Raw genomic sequence first — 27222 nt, forward strand, 5'->3', positions numbered from 1 at the left:
GACTGCAGGAACTCCCGCTCTTTCTGTGCTTTAGACACACAATAATCCCATGTCAGCCAGACATGTCTGTGCAAACAAACACTTGGTGCTTTCATCACCCCCCCCCCCCCTGCCCTCCGCACACAAACCGTCTTCTTCTTTGTCCCTGTCTTATGTCTGCGTATAGTACAATTACATTTGCACATACAGGAGCAGTGGTATAATCCTATTCCCACCTGTTTCTGATTACTCTAATTGGAGGAAATGTGTGACAGCTGAATCTGGGGCAGCGAAACTGACCCCGGTGAAAAATGAGTGGAAAACTAGGAGAGCGCCTCAGTGAGAGAAGTCATCGCGGAATTTGGTGCGTTTTCTCCCTCTGTGTGTGTGTGTGTGTGTGTGTGTGTGTGTGTACCGGTTCGTTTAGTCTGTCCTGTAGTGTGAATCATTTATTCTCACAAAGATTTAACAGAACCCCAGAGTCTGAAGTGACTCACCGGGTGATGCCAAGTGTGAGAGGCCTGGATAAATGGAGCCCAGAAGTCAAGTAAACCACCTTGAGCCAGACAGAATCAATCAATCGCGCTCCAAAAGGTGGCACCGTTGAAGCCTTTCTCCTCAATGAAAACTGATTAATTCTGTTGCACTGAAACATCAGCGGGGCTGGAAAGGGTCATTCAAAGTTGCTGTGAAATCTGCGAGGAAGAGATGAATGGTTGGACCAAATGTCATGCAGCATGCGCAATAGACATCTAACTCACAAACGTCAACCTCACTGACGCACTGGAAGAAAAAGTCAGAGCATCAAAGTGGTTCCAAAGTGGTGCTTTGACCAATCGTCTGACATCGGACATCAATACAGCAAATGTGCATTTTTATAATTCTTTTCACTTACACATTGGAGATATCCGTGCAGGGCCACGATACGTAGTTTATAATTCTGGATTCTTGTTTGTATTATGTCTCATTGGGCTCGTAGCAGCTCATACCAGACATAAACACATGAAGTTGACTACCTGTTGATACATGAAGGGAAAGTGACTCACATGGGCAGACATTTGGCCTGACAGACACTAATAACCCAAACGTAATCTTCTGGAGATGACGAAGGATGAACCAGACACCTCTTGTTTGGGGTCATCTCTACCTGAGAGGATCAGCCCACAGTGATAAGATCAGGGATGACTGAGTGGAGCTTGAGCCCTGCTTTGTTCCTCTGGAGTCCCCTCTGTCTGTGATGGATTTGCCCGTCTGGGCCGGCCTGCGCAGGGTCGCCTGGAGGTTGTGCAAACACACGCCCACTCTGGGTGGGATGGAAGCTCAAAGGGACTTTTTCTTGCCAAACAAATGCATCACCCTCTTTCCTGAATCACAGTCGTTTAGGTAGCATCGCCAGTGAGTTGGGAGTTTTCCTTAAGATTCATCTTTATTGTTGCTACAACCCCCCGTCACCCCCCGTCCCCCCTCACGATTTCTGTCCCGACACAACGTTGGGTTTCCTGATGTGGTTGTTTGTTGAAATGGCGATTCTTTCCTACTGATGTCATCTGGAGCCGGCTCATAAATAAACGTCTCCTTCACTTTGTTTACCACGCTGCCAACATTACTTGCCATTGACGTGGGCGGAAATATTAATAATCGTCATCAGACTCAATGGACCTGATCTATTTAGAGCTCAGTATCTCGGGCATGGTCTGACCCCCAACCCGAAGCTCCAGGAACGTCTGCAGAAATATTGAAGCGGTTCCTGCTAAATCTTTCACGTTGGGGGATATAACATTTTCTTCCCTTTTAATCTCACGTTGCTCTTCATCACTAGATAACAAAGTGGGGAAAGACAAATGACGCAAGTCTCTTTTTCTCTCTCTGCCATACATCTTTATGCTAAGATAGAGCTCCCCTCAACTCATCATCAAGTCCTAATACCTCCACTGCAACTGAGCTCTCTGTCAGTTAAGTCCACCGCATTAGACAGTTGTCAAGCCTCTGACATAGTAGACGCATGACATCATGACCAGTGAATGCCCCTGACTGATCGCTGTTTTTGTTGCCTGATCCACAACGCGGCCCCGGCGGCGAGTAAGGGTCATTTGTCGTGACCTTTATACGTGTGTGGTGTTATCCCGCACACGTTTACACGCAGTTTGGTTCTCAGACTGCATACAGGACACGTTGGGGCCTCGCTTCATTATTTCGCACATGACATGCACTCTGCTGAAATGCATCAACACTATGGTGGAGTAAATATTATGCCTGGTGTCACACCCACTTGTTGTATTTAGTGGTAACAGCAGAGTTATCATTAAATTCCAGACAGGAAAGTGTGCCGGCCAAAAGTGTTTCCTGTTTGTGATAGTATCGCTTCATAAGGGCTTCGCACCTATGCTTTGAAACTGTGGCTATTGTGAGAGCAAGACTGCCATCTAGTGTTGGTGTGACCGGTACTGCAACCTCTCAGGGTTTATTTTGTGGAACAAAGCTTGAGGAAAATTGCCAAGAGACGTTATAAACGGTGTTCATTATTATGGGGACTGTATGGAATTCATTTATTTATGCGTTGGGTACACTGTGGCAGCGTAGTTGGTATCTACCCATGATTTTTTTGGAAGTGTTCCCCTTTTCATGAAGATGCATAAATCTCCTGTGAGCTCCCGGTGTGTAGTTTCAGTTAGAGCAACATGGTTATATAAGGTGAAGTCTTATAACGGGAACACATGCGAGTACAGAGAATAAGCGCAAGACAGTGTGGTCACATATGGTCAAAATTTGGGATATCCAAACTTCACTGTATTTACTAAAAGAACAGGATCTGTCTTTTTGTCATGCCACTGTGCTGTGGTCAGTTATCTTTACTGATGGATTCACTTCATTGTAAAGTTTTAATTTGAAGGATTAAACCAAGGGAAGCAATCGTGGGAGATAATCTCACAAATTGTAACAATTTACTACGTTCAAATGAAGCCAAAAGTTAAGGGTTTAAATGTGCAGAAGTTTTTCAACTTGTATTTTTAACTTCATTCCATGTCTGTGTTATTGCCCTTTGAGGGAAGACATAGTTTTTTCTTTAAAAATAGACGGAGTTAGATAAGGTTAGAGTGACGCTGACCTACAAAGAGGTCAAAGGTCAGATTTAGCGACAGAACTCACCTCCCATCACTGGAGGAAAGTAAACTTTAATATCGCTGTCACTTCCAAATGATTGATTACTGATCTTGGTCATGTGAACATGGTGTGAAATGTTTATGTTGTACAAAATGAAACATCCCATGGAGGGAACACAGTCGGCTGAAAGTCTTTGAAATAACATTCGTGATACTTGAGCAGCGTCAGGCCTGATTACTATCTGGTGATGACTTACATGTGTGCCTTCCAGATCAGTCTGCATTCCTCTGGCTCAAAGGTTCGTGATGTGGCAGAGGGGAATGGTCGATTTCACATCGCTCCAAATGATCTGAAGGGGCATTTTCCATATTTAACCCTGACCCCTAACCCTTAACTCAGTTAGGTCTGGTTCCCTCACGCAGGACTGTTACATATCAACACGAGTAAAAACCCCATTAAAGCCGGGAAAGCAGAGCAAGCCTGTCGAATGAATCTTATTTTAGATTTTTGTATGACTTCCGGCAGTTTAACATGTCTGCATTTTCTGAGGTGGTGACACCGGGACACATGTGGTACATTTCCATTTGTTCTGTTGCCAACTGAACGTGAGTTCTTTTATTGAAGCTTTCATTCCAGTCAACACATGAAACCCTAATGGAGGACGGCAGCTTTCATGACCCCAAGTAGAGAAATTCCTTTATTTGTTTTCCAATTGAACCAAAATACAAGTACATGAGTTAAATTTGACTGATAGGTTTCCAAAGACAGTCATTTCTCATTCACATTACGTCAAGAAATAATACAAAACACTTCATAAACCGTAGACGTCGTGTGCACTAAGCTAAAGAGCTGCATGCAAACAGGCCTCTAAATATTACAATCACTCGTCAAGAAATAACTTGTATTTAAAAAACAACAACATTTGACTGCATCCAGTGCATATTAACATACAACATTATATAATTATGTCTGATTGCATCTTAGCTATAATTCATTCCAATTAGACGACAATAAAAGAAGCAGTGGCTCCAAGAAATAGGCCGATGAAGCTGCAGGTGGCGCTGCTTACGGAGCGAGACGACTGAGGGGAGTTCACGGTGATGGTGACTCCAGGCCGACAGCGATCACAGTTCTCTCCACAGAAGGAGCACAGATTCATGTTGCGCAGGAGGTCGGAGTTGTATGTTCTTGTTGCCTTTCTCGCTGTGAGATGGGGGTAAATAATCGTATGATAGTCAGTACATGGTACTGTGTGTATGTCGCTGAAAAGTCATGCTTGCTAGTGTGGTTTAGTGGTCTTGAGTTTTCCCAGTCCAACATGAGACGGAGCAGGATTGAATTCACTGTAACTGTACTCACTGGGTTCATAGTAGTCGTAAGCCCGCACCACAGCATCCTGTACGCGAGCCACTTTGTAATCTCTGATAACTGGAAGTCTGATGCAAACATCTGACTTGTTCAGCTGCAAATGGGACCAGAAAAGTGAATGTCTCGACATGAAGACACAATACTACACAATACAACATTTACTTACCTTATTCGCTCATATCTTGTGAATATGTACCTGATGTATGTAATCGTTTGTTTCTTTTAAGTTAGGGAAGCCTAATACAGCAGCCCTCACATTCTCCTCCTCAATTACACTTTAAAATGTACTGAACAAGAAAAGTGTGGTTCTTTGCAGACCACAGACTGTATATAAGAAATGGATATATTCACTGTGACAACGCCGTGGTAGCAACCTGTCAATCACAAGGTAGCCACGCCCTAAAGCATACCCTGCTTTATTGTGTATTTTACTCTAAATGGGACCATAATATACGAAATGAACACTGCGCTGTATTGAAGAAGACATGAAACTAGCGATTGAGACCATAAAGCCATGGTTACAATGTTTACGTAGGTAATAAATCAAGTGAGAAGTAGCATCATTTTCTCATAGACTTCTATACAATCGACTTCTTTTTGCAGCCCCTGCTGGCCAGTAGAAATAATGCAAGATTAAGGCACTTCCGCATGAGCTTAAGTTTTCAGGACCGGAAGTGGCCGCCTGTTGCGGACCCTTACTGCAGCTACCACTGTGGACACAGAGGTCATGTTCTCAGGGTTGGTTCTTTGGGTGTGGGGCTTTTAATGACCTGACGAGTTGTCATTTGAAAATGACACGCAAATGAGATGTAATGGGTTTGACGGCTTTATAATCAATTGAATAATTAACAAAGAGGCCAAAAAAACCAAAGAGATCTGACTCGGGTTCGTCAAACACTTCTATTCGTGGGCTCCAACCCTCCAACCCTCCAACCAAACAGCTGCTGCTTGACAAAGTACGACTACGATGTGGCCGTCCTCAACATTTCATGCCTGACCGTGAAATGAGCACATGGTGAAACACTTACTGAATCTAGGTAGAGGCTGACTTTCTCAGGAAGTATCTCCACATTTCTGATAAGGTCAGTAAGGCCAGCTGCTCCAGGAGAGAGACTGAAACCACTGAGCAAGCCCACGTCCAGTATAACCATGCCCGTATGAGATATCGCCTGATTGTCCTTTAACCTAGGGAGGACAAGGAAGATGTACATGATTACAGTCCCTTGTGTTGCAGGATATTTGACATGCATGAAGTCATAAATGCAGGCATATTTGACCAACCATCTGTGATATAGTACTTACCCCGTGCATATAGTTAACAGCATGTGACTGTTGTCTATTTCCTCAGTAACATCAACACTTAATGAGAAAGCCTCCTCGTCTTTGGCGAGTTGCAGGTTCTGTGAAAAAGCTTTGGTGTCCAAGTTGTAAAAGATATTCATCTGGATGGATTCATGGAGATGTTTAAAAATGTAAAGAAACTTAGATTTAGTGGCGAAGAGCTTAAATGTACTGTACAGCCTGATAGCCCTGCTAATATACGAGTCAATAGTGGAGATGATTCAATTCAACGTCACAATAACAGTGTCGTCGTAGGAATCTTTCCATTCCATGAAGCAAAGATGAAATAAAGATTGCATCTCTGTATTTGTTCCAACAATAAAGTACTGAATCATGGAAGCATAAACAGGATTTGGTGGGTTTGTAATATTGAACATCATGAAAAGATTAACCTCTCACCAAAGTCCTCCTGTGAGTGATCCGATCCGGAGACACGAAAGGACTTCTAGCTACAGTATGCCTTCCAGATGTTAATTGCTGGGAGTCCATGATGATCATGCCACATTTGCATTTTGCTGTTTTGGTTTAGCACATACTGGGTGAAGCCACCACGCACAGCTGCTGTGTTCAATTTATTCTGGTCATGCTACAGTTGTTTAACCAGTTTAATGTTAATGTTTGAAGTATGGAAACATTCCTGCGTTGTGGGAGGTTGTGGTGTTACATTTTCCTGAAACAGGGATTGTTTTTTTGCGCACAATTCATACTAAATTTCCAAACTAATCAAATCTGTACTTTACAGAGAAATAAAAACAGTAACTTACTGTACCTGAAATATTGCAAATCCTCTTCCCTCCATGTATATATTTAAGGTCAGATCTTTGTCAGAATTGATCTAAGAAACATAAAGTAAAGGATGACAACAGTATGGTCACATTGTACACTATCACATAAATGATTCAATATATGAATCACGCTACGAGCACAGGATTCCACCCAGGTCCATTACCTCTTGCCGCATGTACGTCAGATAGTTGGTGGAGTTGATGCTTAAAAGTGACATGAATGAAGACGCCGGGGCGGATATGTAGAGTCGGAGGTCGATGGCGTTGGCACCGCTGAAGGCAGCGTAAACAGCCAGAGCCTGGAGGGCAACCACTGTGTCCTGAGAAAGGAAATGTTGCGCCAGTTTAACGTGTATTTGAACAAACGGGTCTTAATTCTATTTCCAGCTGCATAGCTCCATTTCAGTTTCTCGAGCAACAACACAGCGTGGCGTCACCTGTGTGGTCCCGTAGCCTCCTAAATGGTTTCTTTGCTCGCTTAACCATTTCAAGATTTCAATGGCCTCCACCAAGCTGCCGCGCCAATAAAGAGCCAGCAGCACATAAGAGGCCATCTCGATCTGTGCTGAGGGCGTCTGCCAGTCATGTGACTCCAGGCCGGCCGAGGATCCCCACATCCTGACTCCATCTTTGGAACAAAATCGAAACTTACAGACTTATTGTGCTGCACAATAAAAAAATAAGTCTCACCCACTCACAAATTCTAGCACTTGGCCAGATGGTGGCACAATACAGTAACTGCCTACAAATTGCCCAAAGACATAGGAGCCACAAGTCATTGTTTTGTGGTTGCAGTAAATCAACGATTAGTATTTCAGGGTTGCTGAATTTGTATATTCATATTTCGGCCTGCAGAATATTTAATCATTGGTGGTAGAAAACATTTGCAAACTCCTCTCTGACTTAGTCCTCACCATACAACGTCGCTTTACATTGCTAATTGAAAGCAACCTTTGTTTTTTAGCCACAATGAATGTGCTGATCAAGCAGTTATGAACTGCAAAGTCTAATCTGAGATTTGACTTGAAATTCACGTCAAGGCGCTCCTAAAATATTCATCAAATAGTAATGTAGTCCAACGTATCATCCATATCATGGCCTTTTCATTGGATTTAATGCATGCATTATCAACAATAATAAGAAGGTATTGAAGTAGATATGTGACTTTTGCACATTCCTCAACATGAAATAAACTGCTAAATTACCTCTGTAGTCAGCTCTCCTGCTGAGCTCATCCAGGGCAGTGTCCGCCACAGGACTATTGGTCAGAGCTAAAGCGTAGGCCACCAGACACAGGCTGTAGTTACTGACCACCGCTCCACTGGACACTTTGCTCTCCAGGAACCTCTGAGCCAGAGACACATTCCCTCGGTACTTGTCCTTCACACAGACAAACCAGACAAGAGTTTTATCAGCCGTTGCACCACTACCATCAACTGACTTCTTTGCCAAAAATATGATATACACTTTTTCATACCACATTATGTATACTACATGTTGAATCCCATAACTTAACTTACTAAAATACACAAGTTCCCCATAACTCACCACGTAGCTGTCGTCCTCCAGCAGTGCCATCAGTACATAGGCAGTGAGTCCCACTGAACCACCATCCAGTCCTCCCTGTATTTCCGTGGAGATCAACCTGCCCACCTCTCTGAACTCACCCTGGGGCCCCTGGTGGCTCAAGAGCCAAGTCATGGCTCTGGTCAGGACACTCTGGTCTACCTGCATGTAGGACTGAGCCTGGAGGAAGCACCTCAGCACGAAGGCTGTCAACCTGGAAACCACAGAGAGAGAGGAGAGGCACCGTTAGAGGCCTTTTAAACCAACACAGGTGATGATTGAGTGAAAATAACATTCCACCGGTGACCTACCATGTGCTGCCAGAGGTGTCGCTGGCTCCGAAAGCGCTGAATGAGCCATCATCTCGTTGGTAGGACAGTTGCCTTTGATATCCTTACAGCAGAAAATAGAACAAGTTTAAAATTGAATCCAATAAAGCGTCGCTCACAAGATGCCCTATTGCACCTGAGGAGCACATGAATTAACTTTACTCATAGAGTAATACTGTTTACAGTCCATTGACTCTACGTTGGTGACTCAGGGCCGCTTACCTTCCATCATGTAGCCCAGAGCCCTGCTCCTGATCTCTTTATTGCCCTCAACTGAACTGTCCAGGTACTGGATTACATAAATAGACGGAGCAAAGTGGATCATGTTCTGCTCCCCACAGCCAACGGGCAACTGAACCAGCGAATCCAGGTTTCTGATGGACAAGGCCAAGATATCACCTGTGTAAAGCAATACATGAGGGAAGGAGGAGAGATTTAACTGTTGCACGTATTCATGAATAGCTTTCAGTCTTAACGAACCTAAAAGGGGCCAGAAAGTGTCTGTACTGGGAATTATTAGAACCTTTCCCAGCTTTATATACTACGATTTTAGGAAATCTTAAAGTTACAAGGTACGGAGGAATGGAGAAGAAACGAATGAAGACCATCACAAGCAGAAAGTTACACAGTACACAACAAACCTCATCCTGCACGTTTGCTTGATGTTTTAGTAATGCTCACTATCACAACAAGCACAGAAACCAAAGAAATTGGCTACAACTGAGGAAAATATCGAGGCTTTCCTTTCTACCATGACAAAATCCCAACAGCCCTCAACCTGGAAGGAGCCAAGTCCAACAGCCGGACAGCTGCTCGGAATCTGCCCGCCGTAAACATTCCTGTTTGATGTCCATCATTCCCCAGTCTTCAACATTCAGTACCCAAATGTTTTCAGGACATATAACCCAAAATCATCATCTATTCACAAAGGACAATGCGGGCACATATTGTGCATGCCTAGTTGACTTCAAGTAAACAAGAAGAGTGCTAAAATGGAACTGCCACTCGCACAATAGGGAGGACAAAATCGTGGACGTACCAACCACTGCCACGTAGGCCCTCTGGCTGCCCGCAACCACATCTGGTGGATAGGAGAAGGAGATGGATCTGGAACTGTTGTATTTCAACGGGGCCATCTCCAGGAACAGAGTCTCCGAGAAGGACTGTTCAACTCCCTCAGGCTTCGGGAACATGGAAGTTACTTATAGGATGAATCGCATGCCACGCAGCACGTTACATTTCTGAAAACACTTTCCCATCATACCACACCTTCACAAGCACTCTCCAAACAAGGCTGTCTGAGGCCTCCGCGGATACGGCATCCACAGATATTTCCATCTCGCCCAGACCCGCGGGCCTTATAGGGAACAGCGCTGAAGCAGTCGCATGACTCCCCATGGTGAGTTTTCGGGCATTTACCACCGAGGCGTCCCCTCTGTCTGCCAAAACAAACTCAAAGGCCTCACTCTGTGCTAGCAGCACGATTACCTGTTGAGAGGAACGGCTTTTAAAACAAGCACTGTACCATCTTCCGTGTGCCATAAATGACAGTGATCAGTGGAAGGTACAAATAAATCATCAGTTCGGGAGTAAAGTCATATTTTCCAGGTCAGTCTTATTTTAGCCAGAATATTCCATAAATGTAGTCCTCCATACCTCTACGTCATGCTCTAAATGGTTGATGATGTTCACCTCCAGCACAATCTCCTCTCCTCTGATGAGGTACGATGGGACATCCAGAGACAAGGAAAAGTCTTTGGACACGGTGAGCTGTGAATGAGAGGACATAAACCGATTCAAAAGCAACTTCGGCAAACATTGTTAACAGCGGATATTAAAAGTTATGGAACAGGGCTCACTGGGCTTACAACCTTGAACATTGTTAAAGCTGCGATTCTTTACGGCGCAAATACTTTTTAGTTTGTTTACAAGACAGCGTAGGAAGTTGTTCGAGTACTTAGAAAGGGAAAGACTGAAAATCAAATCACTCCCCGTGTCTCCAGGCCCTTTTCCTTTCCTTGCAAAAAGGAAGCAATTTGATTTGTGGGAAATACAAACTCCATATTTGAGAAACATCACTGACATATAGAGGCTACAGTGAATATTTAGTTACCTCTTGTGGCACAGGAGTGAAGCCCAGACCCAGGTTGTCTGACATCACCAGTGCAAAAGCCCTCAAAGACGAAACGCCATCCGGCACTGTTATTTTCTCACTTGCCCACGTTTGAATACTGATAGAAGTGACAGACAAAAGCGCACCACTGAATTTATTGAGCACATCACCGAGCACTCATTAGAATCACCAGTACCTTCTCAGCACTCACCTGACACTAGTGTCGAACCACAGCAAGGATTCAGTGGCATCCATCCAATGGCTCCAGTACTTCTCTACCATTAGGTCATCGCCGTCTTAAAAAGAAGAGAGAGAAGAGATCAGTACTGTACAAGTAGCAGAAAGATGAAGATAAAATCCAGTGGAAATTGTGGGACAAATCCAAAATGGTCCCCAGAGATGCTATTCTAAAAAGGATCACGTTGACGCAGTGTGCTATTTAATATCGTACCATTTGTGGGTCCATCGGGCTTGTTTTTCTGATATAGTCTGGCATTGGTCAGCATCCTGAAATTACATTCCTGTGGAGTGAAAGATACAAAGAAGACGCTAACAATGGGTATATCTGTTACAATAGCTGCTAATATTACAGCTAAAAGCAGTTTGTGGAGTACAGGCATGAAAAGCCTGTACTGGGATGTCCACTATCAGATCATGCATCATTAGTGTAACAGCCAGTACAATATAGGTCAGGTCTCAGCAGGTGATATAAGCAGTAAAACAGTCTCAACTCTGTAAATGCCCGAGGAGAGCTCGCTTGTTAAACTGATCTATTGTACCAGTGGGGAAAGGTCATTTTAAGACAGCCCACTGGTGAAGCTTTAGTTTCCTCCACCTTGCATCCATCAGTAACCCTCAGGTCCTGGACCCAGCACACTAAAGTTACCAGTTCATAGAAACAGCAGTCATCTCCGAACAAAGCAGACAGATGGTTTACACCCAGACTAACCGGTTTAGTGGCCGCACACTGAATGGCCATACACAGTATCTAACTGGGAAAAGTGTGAAGTGTTTACAACAGATTAAGAGACCGGGAAGACGGGGGCTTTGCAATGAAACTGTGAAATGAGGCAAACCGGACAGCATCCAAACAAGTGACTTTCTGAAGGTTCACAGGAGTTTAAGTTTCAGAGATGATGTTTTGCTCTTTTGTCTGAAGATATCAGACTTTCAAACCTGTTCGGGCTTTGGCAAATTAAAACGGGTCGTCACACCTGCTCCACTTTTAAGTCGAGGTCAGCCCGCGGAGCGTCACCGTGCGCCCCCATCACCACGATTCCCAGCTGGGATCTCGGTTCGAGAGCCGTCACGGTGAGAGACACCTGCTCACCTGGCTGAGCTTTGTCGGTGCTCCAGCTCAGAGACCCCTGAGGAAAGCGAGCACACAACGTATCACAGACACGACCCGGCAGAATCCTGCAACTGTCGGAATAATACGATAGAAGACGTTGACGAGATGAAATTACATAGTTGTGTTGGTTGATGGGTATGTGCGCCGTGTCCATGGTGACCTCTCCGTCAGAGAGGATGCAGTAGACAGTGACGCAGGCCTCAGGGGACCAGGACACTGTTGGGGTCAGAGAAAAAGAGGAGGAAGTCTCTGTCCCGGCGGCCACCACTTGACCTCCAGAGCTCACCTGGAAGTACAAACACAGTATTTGATCTTTGCACGAACCACAAACTTCTTCCAATATTTCACTAAGCACAGGAAAGTCCAGACATTCCTGTAGTGATCATTCCATGTAGCATACAGTATTTTAGCATCGTGATTATAGATAGATAGATTTAAGGTCGGTATAGACCAAGATATGTAAAACCTCACTTGGTTCACACGCTTGTTTCTGGCTTTTCTTTTGCAAAACAATATACTCAAATAAAACATGAAAGAAAAATGATTACATCAAACTCAAATGTGTTTGGGTTTTAGCCCAAAGCAATCAAGTTTTCACCCCTCATCCATTAACCAAACACCCGAGATAAATGTGATCAAACTCATTGGACAAGCTGAACAGCACTCTGTCTTTCAGGTTCCTCATGTAGACATGCAATATGTCGTTATTGCAGAAAAGAAAATTCCCGTGGTTCTTTGCGTGATGTGATATATCTGACCAAACATACCACAAAGTGCAGCTGAGTTGGTTGAAAGGTGCTCTTCACATCAATCTGAAGAGGCAATGGAATCTGAAAAGTTAAACACATCATGTGAGTTATGTCTCTCGGTTGCATAATCAACGTCATCCACTGTCGGTCTGTTTGCTGTATTATTCCTTTGTCGACATTTTGTAGATATTCTTTGTAGATATTTGTTCAGAGCTAACGTTACCTGTGCCGGTAAGGTGTCGATTGGGGAGATCTGAATATAGGAGCCGCTGGGAGAAATGTGGTTGTTGTGGACAGTCAGAGTCTCCTCACTGGATTGGAATCTTGCCTGAATGTAAACACATGAAACAGAAAATATGAACATAAGTAATCATTTCAACCTCAAAAAATACATTATCAGTGTTGCTGATGTTTTGAAGAAAAAAGATGATTACAAATAAAAAAAATAAGAAAGTAAATCATTTCATAATCTTAGGAAGTTTGCTTACACTCTACTTATTAAGTTCATGGGTCTTGGGGTGATTTTCTTTTGACACCGAAACTTCTCGTATTACATACAACGAAACTGCTTCTCCCAGAGGACCAACATTCCGTGTACTGTTAATCAAAAATACTCACCCGAATAATAAGCAGCCCTACTTGATCCTGTAACTCGAACTGAATGTGGATGTTCCCGTCCTCCGGCACTGGGAGTGTCAGAGTTGTATGTTCAGCGTTCACCGTGGATGTTCCCTGAGTGACATCAATCGCAGCAGACTGAGTCAGATCCCGAGCGCTGAGTGGCATTCCGTCATATCTAGAGATCCTCAGCTGTGGAGGAGACGCAGAGAAGGAAATGAAATGGGAACATCAGTTTAAAAATAGATGTTGAATAAACAGAATAATAATAATCCACTCACTTGTGCGACGAAGAGGAGAGACGGCTTCAGTGTCGGTGGCCAATCATGGAACGCAAGCTGGAATGTGTTCCTCATGCGTCGGACTTCAACTGTTTTGTTCACTTTAGATCCTTGGGTGACAAGAGATGATGTAACAGAATGGTTTCGAAGGTGCGACTGGGATGCTTGAATCCAACGTAGTTTCAAAAATATATCTCACTTGTGGAGTTGTCAGTAACACAGACGGCAACGTGCACGCTGCTGCCAACTCCTTGAAGCAGATTGTTGCTGAAGAAAAACTGTGTTGACCCGTAGATCTGAAAAACAACGGTCAAAAGTCAGCCGATGCTGTTCAGTACAGATACTTACTGTACTAACTGTAAACTATCTTTCATAAATGTGCTACACGAAGACCTCACCGATTTCGTTTGTGTTTGCATGAATGGAGATGCAGTATTGGGCATAGCGGGCGCCAGAGTGACTGAGACGGTTAGTGTTCCCTGTACAGGTCGTCCACTGGGGTACCTAGAGGGAACACACGTATAAAGTACTGCATCGTATGTTCAAATGTGATGTTATTGATTTGCACGAGTTAATTGAACTCACAGTGCTCTCACTGATCCTGATATGTGCTCTCCAACGAGGACCTGTGAAGGCGTCTTGAGCAGCACTTCAAAGTGAGGATCCTCTGCAGCAGGAACGGCAGGAAGTAAGTTTACTTGCAAACAAGACTAAGAGTATAGCAGGGGTCTCCACAAAAGTAGCTCGCAAGCTAACATAAATTCACTTTGTAAAGCTGTTTAAATTTCTATTCTATCAAAGTCACAGACATGCCGCCCCCTTTGGACACACAATCTTTTTTTTTTGCCAGTTACACTACTTTTTAAGTTTAGTTACATCGGTGGCGCCATAACATTAGGCGATGACCGCGAAAAAAATAGCCAGCCAATAAGAGACAAAACATAGAACATTTTCATGAGGAATGGGGAACAGGGTTGTTTTTTTGTGAACGACAACTGTGTGCGTCTCAGTCGGTGAAAGGTCACCGTTAAGCGCCACTTCACCAAAGTCCACAGCAACTTTTCACGTGACTTTCCGGCTGGTTGCATTCTACAAACAGATGATCAAGGAGCTGAAAACAACGCTTACAAGACAACAGTCTGATGCAACAACAGAGGCTTAATTCAGTGCCCATGGCGGGATGTAATAGAGGTAGCTGAAACGTTATTAAAAGGACCATAAAAGGAAAACGGAAATCACTAACTGACTTACTCCGTGCTATGAGTAGCTATTGGCCACTTTCATTTTGTCATATTAGCTCTCAGAGGAAAAAAGGCTGGAGACCGCTGGTCTACTTTTCTCGAGGAAAAGTCCAGTAGGATTAATCCTCTGGGGACCATGACTCAGTACCAAAATGACATGGCAATCCATCCATAGTTCTTGAGCTATTTCAGTCTTGATCGACCGATTGAAAGTGCCATCCTCTGCTATTTATTGCACTGAACTGATAGATCTATTACCGTAATGCTCCACAGTGAACGCTCTCGCATCAGCGACGCCCTGTAGGGAAGAGGATGGGAGGTAGAATGGAAAGATCCTTTTCTTATTCAATTCAATGAGCAGTATTTCAAACAACATGCTGCACAAAAGTGAGGTTATGTCTTTATTCCAACCCTACATTGATTGTGGTTGTGATCACCCACTGTCCAAGAGGATTTGGGATCGTCTGGGACAGACTGAATTCCCACAACACAATCCCCAGGTTCCCCGTGGACTCCCACCTGTCGACGACGTTCCCTCTGGGGTCCTGCGCGTGACAAAAGAATGTCAGTCAAAGCTCCCACCACCACACAATACCCGGCTACAGATTCATTCAACTCCTGTGGCTTCGTTCTTTCACACAGAAGACAGAGGCCTACCTGTACAGAGACATCCACTCTGCCTTTGTACGGACGCTTATCCAGCTGTACGGACACAACTCTGACTTTGACGGTGTCGCCTGGTTGGTAGCGTGATCTGTCCGTTTGAATGAAGGCAGAGACGTTCCTGGGGCTGAAGCTGAGGGTGGTGGTGTTGGTAAAAATGAGATTGTTCTCTCTGTAGACCCTCACCGTCAAGTTTAAGGGGGAATTTGCAGTTGTAGCTCCAAGAATCTGGAGTGATTGTATCAGAAGTTTTAGACACATACATGTGATATCAGGCTAAACAGCTCATTTAATCATGTCCAAGTATTTTTCTCTCATCTGTAAGAAAGAAACACAATTCATACTCACAGCAGGGACTGTGATGACCCTGGTCAAACCTGAAAAACAAAAATGGATACTTTAGCCCTCTAAAAAGTCAAAAGTGATTCTGCAAATGAACCCAAACCCTCCTCGTCACTGCAGTATCACCTCCTTGGAAGTCCTCTGTTTTGGCAACTTTGGAGTTGCCATGTGCTATCTCAGCAATCACCCTGCCGGGGAAGTCAGCAAGGACGGTGATAGCCAGCGAAGTGGGTGTCCCAGCATGCACCACCTCTGGACTTGTGATCAGAAACAATGGGCTAGTAGAACATTGGAAGAATGGCTTGTTATAGATTGGTGAAACGGCATTAATATATGGATTAAGATTGTCTTAGGGCTGTATCAAAATACCACGTCTCTCTTACCTGGAGGAGTCTTGGGTTGAACCAGGCACAGCTGAACACACAACTCCCGCCCACACAACCAGAGCCCAGATCCCATCCATGCTTCTGCTCAGACACCAAGCTGACAGCGACCGCGTTGTGAAGTGACCTGGACCTACGCTTCACGGAACCCCTCCCTACCCTGTCTGTCCACCAACACCCCATGGGGCCTGCACTCGCACGTTTATACGCACTCTCTCACACACAGACACACCAGGATGCATGCACATATTATCACACGTATATTCTTTGTCACACACAAAGGAGTTGACACACTCTTAACGCCTTTGCCCGGGGGGATGTGTCTCATCTGTCTCTTTTTCGTTAAGGATTTGACAATCTGTCCAAAGCACAGAGAGAGTCGTCGCGGTGTACACTGAGAAGGAAGCCCGTCTTCAACATCAAGAGAGAACACAAGCCTGCGTGTAATGCGTGACACAAAGCCACCTGCGAGTTGTATTCTTGACGGAGTTATCTGATAACTAAGATGCTGCTATTTGAATCTGTGTTGCTTTTGTGAACATTTGAATACTTTATCCCCCGGCCTCGGAAAGCAAATCCACAGAGGTGCGGTTCAGCCACAGTATGTGGTAAACAGGTTCGCCATTTGAATTACTTTGTGATAACAGAACAGCGGGGTGTTATTGAGGCTTTGTCACGGGAGAAAATGGTGATAAGTCACGGAAGTAACTGAAAAATGGGACTTCATTTATTGTATCAAGGGTTTTTTTGCACTGTTATGCAAGAGTGTGTTATGAATGAAGATCGAGTGAACAGACTGAGATCGAGGCGTTTAGCTCAATTCAAGCAATAACATTTATTTGTGACAGAAGTATTATGTCCAGCAGTTAAACGTGCACGGACCCTAACAAAAGTTAAAAGGTGCAAAAGTGAAACCTAAGGGCGCTTATACAGAGTGCGCATGCGTGTCCATTCTGGTACTCCTTGTGGAGCCATTGGTCAAATTCAAAGCAGAGGCGGATTTGTTTCTAGCATTCAAATGGCCTGATGGAGCACTGGGCAACGTCACCCACAATGGCTCACGTCCGGAACCCGCCTTCTCTGGAACGTCAGTGTGTGTGAAATGTTGATGTACAGCATATTGTTAACACTTAAGGTGCTGAAAAAGGGTGCAGTTCTAAACTATTTCGAAGTCTCTGTGTGAATAGATAAAAAGAGCTCTTCTCCTACTCTAAGATGGCAGTTTCTGCCCTAATCTGGTGGTGGTTTAAGCAAGCGTTACTTTCAGGGCCACTGTATCTGTTTCTATCGTACGAACGGGTGACGGAATGCCCCATTCGGCGTTTTTGACCTACTTACAGTGACCTCACAACTCCGCAATATAAGCTTTACAAGTATAGCGCATATTATTTAACAGTGAATGAATATATTTTATTTACAAGTGGCACAGAAATAGATGTTACACAAAGAGGTGTGTGTAAAAATAGCAGCAGGGAGGAGATGAGCTGACATTGTGGGATCATGTTTTAACCTCTGAGCAGCAATTCAAATGTTCACCAAGGAACATGATGACAGAGGCACAATGGCAGCCTGTATTGTGTCTTCTTCACCAGCAGGAGGTAGTAACGTGACGGCTAACTCCTCCTTCCAACACAAACCTGGAAGACATGGGAAGCCTTTACTATGCTCAGTCTTTCCCCTAAAGTAAGAGTTTAAAAATACCCACACAGTATTATTTGCTTCATATTAACATTTTATTTCTTTGGCATTATTCTTTTCACACCAGTTACATACAAACAGGTTTTACAAGTTACATACAAACAGGTTTTACAATGGTGTTACTTTGGCAACAAACTCTGCTGAAACTTGTTCTTCAGTTTCTCAGCTGGCGTGCGGTGCAAGGATGCGTCTGTGCGACGATGTTGCAACCGGATGCACGAGCATGTGTGGGCTTGTGTTTTGCTTTTATTTCACTCCCGTAGTGCACATCCCTGAGCACCTCGACAGCGTTGGCCCACTTTAGTTGACGTGGAGGCACCTTTTTTTTATTTTTAGATTTTGATCATTGTCATTCAGTCGCTGCAGCTACTGTGAGAAAACACGAGCTGTCTGTCAAACCGAAAGTTGAACTTGACAAATCTTCTGACTGGTCTGCAGCCTTTTCTACTGAATACCTACCGAGCCCGTAGAAGACGAACCAGCAGTTATGCAACATCTGTACTGTGCATTATTACATCCGTACAACAACCAGGTATCGACAAAAGTGCATATTTACAGAGTGCTTAAAAGGTCCAGGATGAAGCAGAATCTTTGCGGAGCACAACAGACATGCTTAAAAGGCAAAACAACGACCAGTTTAAGGACTTGATAAAGGACATGATGTTATACAGTACTGATGGCCAGTGACGTACCAGTGTGGAGACATTTACAGCAACTCAGCCTATACATACGCCTTCCTCATAAGGATGCTGCAAAAAAAACAAGATCCACGTGTTCTTTATTTCTATGGTGGTCAATAATAGTCTTTATTTTAAAAGCTAAAATATGTAAAATTTTGTATGAAAAAAGATGTTTTATTAATCCTTCTCAGTTGGTCAGATTCGTACATAAGCTATCTACTTGCACGGTGTCTGAATGCTTCACTACGTACTGATGTACGTCAAATGGCAGCTGATTGAATGTATATAAGAAATAAGAATGGTAACAAACCACTTCTGGTCAGAGGACATTTTCCGAAGCGCATGACAAGCAGAGGGGACTTCAATCCACAGTTGAAATTTGAAATACTAGTTTTGACATGATGTCATTCTAGCTTTTACTAACAGAAGTTCATCCAGTTTCCGGACACACAAGAATAGGTATATTATAGTATTCGGGGAAGCCATCACAACTCATATCGTTTCCTTTGGAGAGTCCTTAAGGACCCACTATGTCGGGCTTGTCTGTCAGTATACCGACAGCAGTCACATCTCAAAGTGCTGGTAGATGCTCTCCACGTAGCTCAGGACCCTTTGCCAATCAGGACCTCCTGCTCTCAGCATCTCCTCCACCGTCTATGGAGCAAAGAGTTCAAACACGTTCATGAGCTCAAAATCAACCTCGCATCTGTCACAGAAAAGTCAGATGAGGCTTTACGGTATCATCACTTCTTTGAATCAGAAAAGACACCAAGGACGTACCAGGGTTTGTGCAATCCCAACAGTCTCTCCTGCTTTGAATGCCAGGCTGAGATTCTCCCGCTACGGAGAAAAGAACGAATCGAGAAGTGGAACACCATAAATCACTCGGTCCCATCCATTAATCAAGCGGCGGGAACAGGCCGTACCTTGTTCTCTGGAGTGAGGGCGGTGTAAGGGACGTGTGAGGGGAGGTAGGTGTGGTACACGGCACAGAAGGCGAGACCGTCCGCCCAGCTGCTGCTGAAGTTGGTGATGTCGATATTCTGCAGGGAGGGAAAGGACAGAGAAGATTACGGTAACGCGAGAGAATGGGTTTGTACATTTTGCCCCTATTTTTTTCACTTTAACCAATCAGAATTTGTCACACCAATACTTTTGTTGTTCTAAATCAGGGGTGTCAAACTCATTTTCACTCTGGGGCCACATCAGCATCACGGTCGCCCTGAAAGGGCCGGTTGTAACTGTAAGACGGTGTAAATGTAACGACTCCTAACATATTTAATTTAGTTTCCCGGGATATCTGTGACTTCCACAGCACGTACTAAGCAGAAATAGGTTATTTTTTCCATGGTTAATGGCAGACAGTTGAACGGCTTTCAGGGCGATAAGCCACGCCCCCTCTCCGGCGCGTCCAGTGCGAATGAACACAAATAGCCCCCAGCGAGACCGGTTTTATTTTTTATACTCAAACATCTCCGCGACTTATTGAGTGGCGTACTAATCGCGCGACACAACGAATCAATAATGAAATTCGTTGCCAACTCTTTTAACAATCGATTTTATCGATTCGTTGTTGCAGCCCTACAGACAATTGGAACAGCAGCTTACTTGATGACATCACCACCTCAGCTGGTCTCATGAGTTTAATCCGTTTTTTTCAAAAATGATGTGTTATTATTTACATATATATACATACATACAATTATATATATGTATGTATATATATATATACATATATAAATAAATATATGTGGATCAGATCCCGCTAGCAACACCTCACATCTCCGAAATCGTCAGAGCAGATTTTTTTAAATCGGCTGAATCTTGACAAACCGACCACAGATTTGGTGCTTAAACAACTAACTTCTCGCCTCAAAACATCCTAAAATGACTTTCTGTGACTTATCAACAGTAGTATTTCGAAAGTTTCAACTTCCAGTTGTGTGATTTGTCCTCCGCCATTGTTTCCTGTTGCTGGTGCAAAATGCATTCTGGGATATTTGGCTGTCCCAAGTACAGACAAGTCACCTCCGATGCATCCCCGGTAAAATGGGCGGAGACACATCCGGGCATTAGGACCGTGCTTGGCTCGATGTGAACTTTGAATTGGAACAGTACTTGGGCACTGATGACGTTTCACAAGTCCACGAGTTTACAGAGAAGTACGCATGTTGAGAAAGGCACCATCACTTGTTGGAAATCCTCTTCATGGGTTGTTGCATCTCCTGTCCACCTGTTGTGATAGTTTTAATGTCGGCACACAGACAACATGCTATCTCATCACTTCGACTTACTATCTCATAATTTCGACCATGGGGATATTTTTATTTTCACATCGAAGTTTTCATTTTTGTAAAAAAAATAATCAATAAAAAAAAGATTTTTTTTTTTTTTTGCTGGCGGATTCGCGGGCCACATAAAATGACGTGGCGGGCCGTATGTTTGACACCCCTGCTCTAAATCATGTCCAGGATCACCTTGTAGCCTTGTGTTCGGCTCTGACACCAACGGAGCAGCGAGTTCCTCTTTGAGCCTCCGTGGCGACGCAGCAGCAGGTTGAAACCATCCTGGGACCTGACAACAAGAAGAAGACGCAAGGCTCAGGAGCTTTTGGTTTGAACACTGTCAGTCAGAAACCCTAATTAACACGTTGATTCCAAGTACGAGAGGCCCCGATATCGAGCTGCATGAGTTCACCAGACGAATGTACTCGGGTTGAAACGACAGGATGTAGCAATTGGGCCGGTCCTTTGGACAAAAATGGTTTGTCAGCGCGTGAGTGTATGTGTGAAGACTCACTTGGTGGGAGGCAGCTCAGTGAGGGAAGAGTTGTACTTGTTTAGAGACTCCTCGCGTTTTCCTGTAAAGACAAGCAACCCTACTTCATTACCCAACAGCATGCTGTCATCATGAACACTCCAAGCAGCGGTGGAAGGTTTAGCCAGACCATCCTTAAACATGCTCACATATATTTATTCTATTCTATTGAGAGCAGCTTTAACTGATTTTTGGCCACTTGGTGGCAGCAGAACAAGCTGTAAGATTGACATTCACTGTATGAAGTAGCGAACTATTTAGCAAACAATTGGCCATTTACACATGTACACACATGCCCATGAACACTGAGCGACATCAGCATTCTCAGTAATGGATTCAAATATATAGCCGAGCTAACCGAGAGATTGTTTCTTCTCGTAACGATGAGCAATCTGCCGATAAAGAAATGACCTGTCCCATGCTCTCAGATATGTCTGCGTGCTTGTGGGATAAAATTGACTTGAACCCTGAAAAAAAAGCCCTAATTTCTGTCAGTTTAATTGCTGTATGTGTGCAAATAATGTACTGTATACACAAGCATACTGTGACACATTTTGTACACACATCTACACAAACACACCTGTGTCAGTGCTCGACCGGCTGTCTTGCCAATCCAGACTTCGTCGGCCTCTCAGTTGCCCCGAGTTCTTTAAAACAAACAAGACGAGATTCATTCAAATTCAGTCAAAATCACGACATGATCAGCAAACTGTCGATTAAGTGTGCGTGTATGTTCCTGGCTAACAAACAAACTCAGAGGAAGGATCCTCCTCGAGATGAAGTGTCTCACCTTGTTGAGGCCAACGGTTGAGGCAGTGTGGGGCTGGGAAGTTCCATTCTGCATGGTGGGGGAGCCTGAGGAGGCAGGTAGTCTGGAAAGGCTTCTGTAACAACAATACATCGTTAGTTAAACCAAACCAACTACCTTTTCATGGCATTTTCGTTGTTTTTATTAGACAGGTGTTCCACTCCGCTCCAGCTGTGTAGATACAGCTGTTCAAACTGTCCTCAAGTGGCCCCAACACGGCCTGTGGGTTGAGCAGTTGTGCAACACAGTCAAAAGAAACAACGGTCACAGTCCTGACCAAATTTGGTGATTGTTATTTATTTGCCACTGCTATGTCAGAGACAAAAAATGTGGTGGGTTTTTTTGGCTTTCTTTTTTAAATATCTTACTGTCGGAGTAAGTGCCACCGACACAACATCGTGCTTTAGGTGTGTTCCTCTGTATTCCCCCAAAAAGTCACACAGAGATCATACAGTTTATCTCACCGTGACCTCTCCGTGGTTACCGGCCTTCGCACCTCCTCTCCACTCCTCTCCTTGTTGGTCACGTTCCTCAGGTAACGCTTGGTCACACCTTTACAGTCTGCTTTGGCATCCTCGACATTCTTCGCGGATTCATTGGGACTCTTGCTTTCCGTCCCTTCTCGCCCCGGCCTGTGCGGCCCCGTCTCTCTGCCCCTTTGGGTCCCGTCTTTGCTTTCGGGGATGTCGGTCGCTTCTCCGTTGGGCCTCTCTGGTTCCTGGGCGAGAGCGGCCAGTCTCTGCCTGCCTTGCTTCAGCTCCCCTCTCAGGGTCACCAGTTGCATATCGGCCTCCTTCTGCCTCTGCTGGGACGCGGCCAGCTCCCTCTCCACGTCCTTGTGCGCCGTGCGGAGCGCAGTCAGCTCTTCCTCCGCCTCGGCTCTCAGACGGTCCGCCACTGACACCGCCACCTGTAGGTCAGCCTGGAACTGCAGCCATTCCCCACGCTCCGTCTGGAAGGGGAAGAATATTGAGATTTTGTTTTTATCACAGTCCAAACGGGGATTTCACACTGCAACACTACTGTCTGCAAATATTATTCTTCTGCAAATAATTTTCTAAAACAACTAAATACAAAGCATACAAAAGGATTAAACTGCCATTTTTAAACCCAAACTGGAATGAGTGCCAGAACAAACATAGCTGAACCCTCAGCAGACAACGACTATAATCAAATGAACAATCAAATATCCATTTGGCGCTCATTAGGCGACGAGGTTGAACTAAACTGAGCGACAAGCTTCGGCAAGCAGAGAGAGGATGGGAGCTGACAAGTCCTCTCTAATGAGGCATAACTGGATTAAATCATGTCATCTAGAGAAGTCAACAAGATTATGTTCTCAGCTTTTAGAAAAAAGAAAGTTTGGAAAAGATCGAAGCAACATTTTGGGAGTGTGTTTTTTTTTTTAAATAGCAGGATTTTCAGATGAAAATCTCGAGGCCATTACACGTCTCTCGACATGTTAAATAGAGTTCCCTTTCGTAAACAGTTACGCAGTTTATATGTCGAAGGCTTTTATTGTGATAGGTAAGAGTGGATCTGGGAATGCGCTGCCAAGGATGAAAGGAATAATAAAGTTTTGGTCCAGACTATGGAGCCTCTGTTGTTGTAGAGCACAGAGTATGTTTTCAGTTTCTCCATTCCGCACAGTGTAATTGGATTATAATATTTTATTTGCGGTGCGAAAGGTCTAAAAAAAATCAACTTTGTTCCGGAAAAAAAAGGTGTTTCCGCTGCGTAATATTCGCATTCTGTGTGAGCTACACATCAGTTTGACACATCTGTGTGACAAAAACATCAGTTTGAAAAGCGTACGAGGCCATTGCTCTCACACAGGCTCGGTTTTCAGTTTTCCTTCTTGAGGAGTATTATTGCCTCGGACGTGCATAAACACTGCCCCAGACATCAAAAGACGACCAATGAAGCCAGATGGCAAAAGATACCAGGACATCAAAAGAAAAACGCTAAGCAACCGCCATCACAAAAGGTGGGAGGGAATGAGAGGAAAAAGAATCACGCACAGATTTAATACCGTTACGACTGTGGAGAACTGTAGGAGTGATGTGAGGGAGTGCTGAGGAGCGGAGCGGTTGGGAAGGTCGGTAATTAGATGAAGAATGGATGGAGATGTGGAGGAGGAGGCAAGTCTGACCAGTGACTCAATAAAGACCACAGCTGGACTCGATTACACTGCGCGCACACACACACACACACACACACACACACACACACACACACACACACACACACACACACACACATATCATATTCCCCTCTCCTCTCCCCCACATGCACCTCCCCTGTTCTCTTACCACCAAACAACGCTGTTAAGTTGTCTCACACACATCTACACGTTCGGGGGTGAGCTGGAGATCATTCCCTGTGGCAACATGTGTCAAGTGAATCGCAGCAAAGTGGTCTATGTTTGGAGAAGTTCTAGATTACGTAATGCACCCAATTTGGACTTGAAGGATCTTGTCTTCGTTATCTGGACATGACTCCAACTGGCGCATTTTCTGTTTGAGGAAACAGGAAGGAGTGCTTTTCGGGTTCACACTGAGATAAGGGTGTGGATTGTCAGTCTTAAGAGACAAACACACGCACACGCACTCCCTCAAGAGCTGACCTAGTGCCCCACTGCAAGACCAGATGTGCTATCCAGCCCACACACACACACACACACTCTTGTCAATAAACTTGATGCACATCTGAGTTCCTGACAATTTCTGGAAAGGGTCCAGCACACGTGGCGATTGTGTCAGCGTGTGTGTGTTCCAACCATCTGTCCCTCGTTCACCTCCACACCCAGTCTTTGATACATACTTAGCTCTGTAATGGCTCCTCTGTCCAGCTTTCCACAGCCTGTGGTGTGCATTCAAAAAGCAGTTGAATAGGCCGTTACAGCTGTTAAGGGACATTTCGTCTCCTCTACAGCAGTCACACGCGCGCACAAAATGGGCAAATGCCCCCCAACTGGCACATGAAAATAGCTCGGTAGCGCCAACAAGTTGCATATCTAAACGTCCACAGACATCAAAAGAAAAGGGTCCCAAGTCACTGCCATTTACTCGTCGCTGCAAATTCGACACTAGCCCCCCCTCCTCGGATCCTGCCAAACACACTAAATCTTCAATCTACATGTGAACAGCCTCCGTGGGCCTCCAGATACCGGGGCCTTTATTCAGCTGCGAGGAGAAGAGAGTAGAGGGAACCGGGAGATCATTCCTGGAAATCTCCGGCAGCGTTCACCTGGAACTGATTCCAAAGCAGCTTTGTGATCGACTGAATCTCCAGGAGGGAGGGAACACAACTTTGACCAGCCGCCTCCACCCCTCACCCCACACACACACACACACACACACACACACACACACACACACACACACAGTACCCAGACATGAATGAGTGTTTTCATTTTTGTCGATTAAGACAATTGAAGACTGGTGGTGCGCATAAGCACAGACAGATGGCACATCGCATAATATCCTTCGTAGTTCGATGCACATTGGGTAATCATGTGTTTTCATAATTCAGTTTAGCTGCGGTACATCAGGAATACATTATGACTGCAGACAGACAGAGAAAGATATGGAGCATTTGGGAACGCAGGGATGAAGACGGATGAAGAGGCGCGGAGGAGAGGCTTAGCTCACAGAATGGGACTGGAAGAATAATGGCTTCTTAAATTACACGGGGAAAAAAAAAAAAAAAAAAAGGTCAAAAAACAAGGACGTCAGAGCTAAAGTGAAAAGGCCTCAGCAACCTGGGGTCTGATGAAAAGATGGACGGAACGGGAAAGAACAGACTTAAGAGGCGAGGAAGCGAGATTAGGGGAGGGCCGGGGTGAAGAGAGCGGACGAGACGGAGCGGTGCGTCACAGCAAAAAGTTGGAGGGTAATTGTTTCGGGTTCTTGTGCTCAGGGAGGAGCGGTCACTTCTCAGATGGAGACAGAATGAGGGAATGAAGAAACGGTGGAGAAGCACAGCAAGGGAAGGGAAGGAGGACAAAGCTTTAAAAAAAAAAAACTTGCACCAGCCAAGTCTTTCAATGCATATCTGAACGTGTTTGTGAGTCTTCTGTCTCACACACAAAGACACATGGCCTGGTCAGTCACTGCGCAGCCCCCCCCCCCCCACCCCCCCGCCATCTCGCCACACAGCACAAAACAAGTTTTGTCTCCTGAACAGCCGAATGTGAACCCCCTCCTCCGCACTGCACTCCCTTTCTCCGGCTCGCCACAAAAAGGCTCCCAGGACAGCAGAGCAGACCCAGAGGGTTCATAAAGTCGGGCTTTGCAGGCTTATATTGCCCCACCGAGAGGGCCCGTGTAAACACAGTGTTGGATTGGCCTGATATCTAATTCACGGCTACCTCTCAGTCAGTAAGTCTCTCTGAGGTTCAGCTGGCCAGTGCACGGCGGATATTTCCAGGTCCTTTACAGGGACGTGGGAAAGTGGAGGAGAGGGGAAGGGAAAAGCAGGAGAAAGCAGGGATTGAATATCAAGTAGGGAAAGAGGTGACAAGGAAGTGCGGGGTGGAAGACTACATGATTGTCATGTGTGTCAGATTAGCACTGGGTTGCAATATAATCATTAAAACAATTCATAAAAATAGAAGTAGTAAAGGGGAGGACAGTCACAGGGCGGAGAAAGGAGGCGTACTGCAAGGCAATATTCCAGCTGTTGTAATCTGTGGCAGATATAGAGGAAGCTGGGAGCCTCTGGCTACAATCCTCATAAGGGAGGGTCAAGAAGTTGGAACGAACGACACACAGGAAATTACCGCAGCATATCACCATCCTCCTAAGAGCACGGAACGCCCGAGCAACGGGACTGAAGAATGCTTGCAGAATGTACATTCTTATTGTGCATGGTTTCTGCATCTTTAGCTTTTGGGTACGGAGCCTAATAGTGGCTCAATCCGAAAGTGTGGCAAAAATAAAATGAACAGTGAAGGAAACAGGTGTCCGGCTTAACATTCAAGATGTATGTTCTCCTTTTAAAAGTA

At 44.8% G+C, this 27222-nt stretch overlaps 1 protein-coding gene across 1 annotated transcript in view; it reads right to left on the bottom strand.

The window, feature by feature from the left end:
* Positions 1-4081: 4081 nt before the first annotated feature.
* Positions 4082-27222, bottom strand: part of LOC306790007 (CD109 antigen) — a gene marked incomplete at its 3' end in the record, with an annotated part of 28006 nt that continues 4865 nt past the window's right edge. The window contains 37 exon segments of the mRNA XM_079286112.1: positions 4082-4284; positions 4441-4543; positions 5478-5634; positions 5752-5891; positions 6560-6625; positions 6740-6895; positions 7013-7203; positions 7781-7955; positions 8124-8355; positions 8453-8534; positions 8693-8869; positions 9510-9651; positions 9703-9735; positions 9737-9958; positions 10127-10240; positions 10584-10701; positions 10795-10879; positions 11035-11104; positions 11798-11950; positions 12050-12220; positions 12702-12764; positions 12907-13011; positions 13302-13493; positions 13583-13692; positions 13782-13878; positions 15240-15368; positions 15481-15714; positions 15835-15863; positions 15955-16085; positions 19158-19243; positions 19370-19429; positions 19516-19632; positions 21067-21163; positions 21389-21449; positions 21987-22053; positions 22197-22290; positions 22679-23166. Of these exon segments, the coding sequence (XP_079142238.1) occupies positions 4082-4284; positions 4441-4543; positions 5478-5634; positions 5752-5891; positions 6560-6625; positions 6740-6895; positions 7013-7203; positions 7781-7955; positions 8124-8355; positions 8453-8534; positions 8693-8869; positions 9510-9651; positions 9703-9735; positions 9737-9958; positions 10127-10240; positions 10584-10701; positions 10795-10879; positions 11035-11104; positions 11798-11950; positions 12050-12220; positions 12702-12764; positions 12907-13011; positions 13302-13493; positions 13583-13692; positions 13782-13878; positions 15240-15368; positions 15481-15714; positions 15835-15863; positions 15955-16085; positions 19158-19243; positions 19370-19429; positions 19516-19632; positions 21067-21163; positions 21389-21449; positions 21987-22053; positions 22197-22290; positions 22679-23166 (4950 nt within the window).

Source organism: Melanostigma gelatinosum, assembly GCF_949748355.1.
Source record: "Melanostigma gelatinosum genome assembly, chromosome: 16".
Lineage (NCBI taxonomy): Eukaryota > Metazoa > Chordata > Actinopteri > Perciformes > Zoarcidae > Melanostigma > Melanostigma gelatinosum.